A 2654-nucleotide genomic window follows, 5' to 3' on the forward strand; every position below is an offset into this window, starting at 1 on the left:
CTCTCTCTCTCTCAGACACAAAATAAACAATAATTCCCTTGGGTTTTCTTCACCCACCTATAACCATGAAACATAAACCCTTCATTTGGGCATAAAGTATAAAAAAGGAATGGGTTCTCAAACAGTACAGAGGTTAACAAGCTTGCCTAATGCAAAAACATTTAGAACAAAAATTCATGCTCATGGGAAGCTAAAAATAAATGAAATTATATACAGCTTTGAAAAATGAAAATACAGCCACAGCCTGAATACATCATTGCTACTCATCTTTCAGATTGAAAATGAAACCAATGCAACCTTCATCATCTCAATAAATATAACAAACCAAAAAACCCCCACATCCCAAAATCCCCTAATTTCGCCTCACGGCTGCTATCACACCCAAAAACATGAAGAACACAATAAGATTTCAAGTTACAACTATTCACACAAGATTGCATCAGATTCTCTAAAACTATTGAAAAAAAAAAAAACAGAAACACAACATAAAACCGTGTCATTATGCTACCACCAATTCATTCATTTCAATCTACAAATCGAACCATTATCTAATATCTACAACTATCCAAAGATTATGAACAAAATATGGGAGACACTAAACAATTAGAAATCATTATTCAACAACTGTTCTATCAAAAACCAAAAAAAAAGAAAAAAGAAAAAAAGTATAAGAATCCAAAAGCAATTAACTCAGCTACACTACCAATAAACACCAATAAATATTCATCAACTAAAAACAGTAAAATCAACCCACTTACATCCAATTCCTCGTCCCCAATAGAGTCATCAAATCAACCAATCAATCACCCTCCCATCGACCGCAACTCCTCCAAGGCGGCCCGAATCTGATCCTGCACCAAATCCAACCGCTTCGAGTACACCTCCAGCTCCAATATCTGCTGTTTCCTCCACTTCTCATCCACCACACCCCCACTCTCCCCTCCTCCGAAATTCAACGGCATAGCATTCATCGCCATTGCATTCATTCCCATCCCTCCAAACCCAATCCCTCTCCCTCCAAATCCACTCCCCCCCATTGCATTGCTCAACAACTCCTTAAACAGCGGCGACAAGCAACTCTTCACCGTCTCCTCTATCATTCCCCCCAAATTCCCACCACCACCGCCACCGCCGCCGCCACTCCCAACAACATTCTCATTCCCATTATTCGCCTTCTCCTCGCTCCGAACCCGCGATCTTGACCTTTTTCGCGACGAATTCGCCTTCTTCTCACCGCTATTGTTGTAATTCACATTCTCCTCCAACAAATTAGGGTTTTTCGAATCTTCGTCGTCGAAAACCGAATCATCCACCACCACGGCGAAGCGATTGTTCGAATTGTTATTGATATTACTGTTGCTCCAGATCTTGCGCGAGATTTCGAAGGTAGCTTGATCGTGCGGGCTCTTGAAGGAGAAATCCTTGCCAGTACTGATTTTGCCGACAACATTTCGGTACTTCTTCTTCAAACGACGCAGTTTCTCGACGAGCTGGTTCTTGTTGAAGTCGAGCTGGAGCTTCGACTTAATCTGATCGTAGAACAAAGCGGTGTCGTTGTGGTGAGTCGAGCCACGCGACGTCGTGTAGTCCAAAAACCCCTGGAGAAGCTCGATCTCGTCCTCGTCGGTCCACAGCCTCTGAAAAAGCCTCCGCGAATCGTCGATAGGAATTGGCTGCGGCTTCTTCTCCTCGAGGTGTGGCTCGATGGTGATACGCTGTCGTTTCGGGGAAGGCGTGGTGGTTGCTGTCACAGCAGCCGCGGAGGCGGCGGCGGTTGTTATGACCGTCGTGGTGATTGCTGAGGTGGAAATTGGCGGTTCGGCGACGGCCACGACGGCGTTGGCGACGGAGGAGGAAGGAACGGCAACGGTGACGGTAGGGGATGACGTGGAGGGAGAAGCGGAGTTGATGACGTCATCGTCCTCTGGATCGGGGAGAACGTCGTCGTTTTCGTCGTCGTCTAATTCTTCTTCGTCTTCTTCTTCTGATAATTCGTCATCGTCGTCATCGAAATCTTCATCGGCGAAGACGGTGTCGTTTTCCTCCGAGGCCATTATAAAACCTTTTTTTTTTTTTAGAGAGAGAGAGAGAGGGCTTTGAATTCTTTTTTTTTTTTTTTTTAAAAGTGGGTTTGGAGTTTGGACTGGTTGTGGGGCTAAGGTTGGGCGAGAGTGGTTGGGTTAGGGGGGCTAGAGAGAGAGGGTGAGAGAGTTCGAAGTGGCTTCGTTGTATTTGCTAAGGTTACGGTTGCGTGGTGGACTAGGTAATGGGTTAATTTCAGGAGTGGACAATTGGGTTGGGGCCAGACCAATAAAGTCACCCACACACGCGTATACGTGTGGAACAGATTGGATGTGTGACTATGACTAACTATTATAGGAGAGTTTTCAAACTCTCTCTCTCTCTGTACTTTGTTTAATAATAATATACTCTTGTAACAAACCTTTTTTTTTTTTTTTTACTCTACTTGATGAATGATGATGATGAGAATGACAATGTACTATCACTGTATCTCGTTTACCTTTTTATTTATTTATTATTATTATGTTTTTTTTTATTAAATGTTATAATTTATTGTTGTAAAATGAAAAATCAAAAAGTCAACTTTTACTTTCTCTAAAAATGGAGTCAACTTTTAGATCGAACGTTTCAGA

The 2654-nt window shown here is 42.8% G+C and overlaps 1 protein-coding gene across 1 annotated transcript; it reads right to left on the bottom strand.

The window, feature by feature from the left end:
* Positions 1-578: 578 nt before the first annotated feature.
* On the bottom strand, positions 579-2415 carry LOC142629759 (putative transcription factor At3g04930). Its single transcript, XM_075803795.1, has one exon. The coding sequence runs from the start codon at positions 2052-2054 to the stop codon at positions 804-806; it is 1251 nt and encodes a 416-aa protein (XP_075659910.1). The 5' UTR covers positions 2055-2415; the 3' UTR covers positions 579-803.
* Between the last annotated feature and the right edge of the window lie 239 nt (positions 2416-2654).

Source organism: Castanea sativa, chromosome 3 (assembly GCF_040712315.1).
Source record: "Castanea sativa cultivar Marrone di Chiusa Pesio chromosome 3, ASM4071231v1".
Taxonomy (NCBI): domain Eukaryota; kingdom Viridiplantae; phylum Streptophyta; class Magnoliopsida; order Fagales; family Fagaceae; genus Castanea; species Castanea sativa.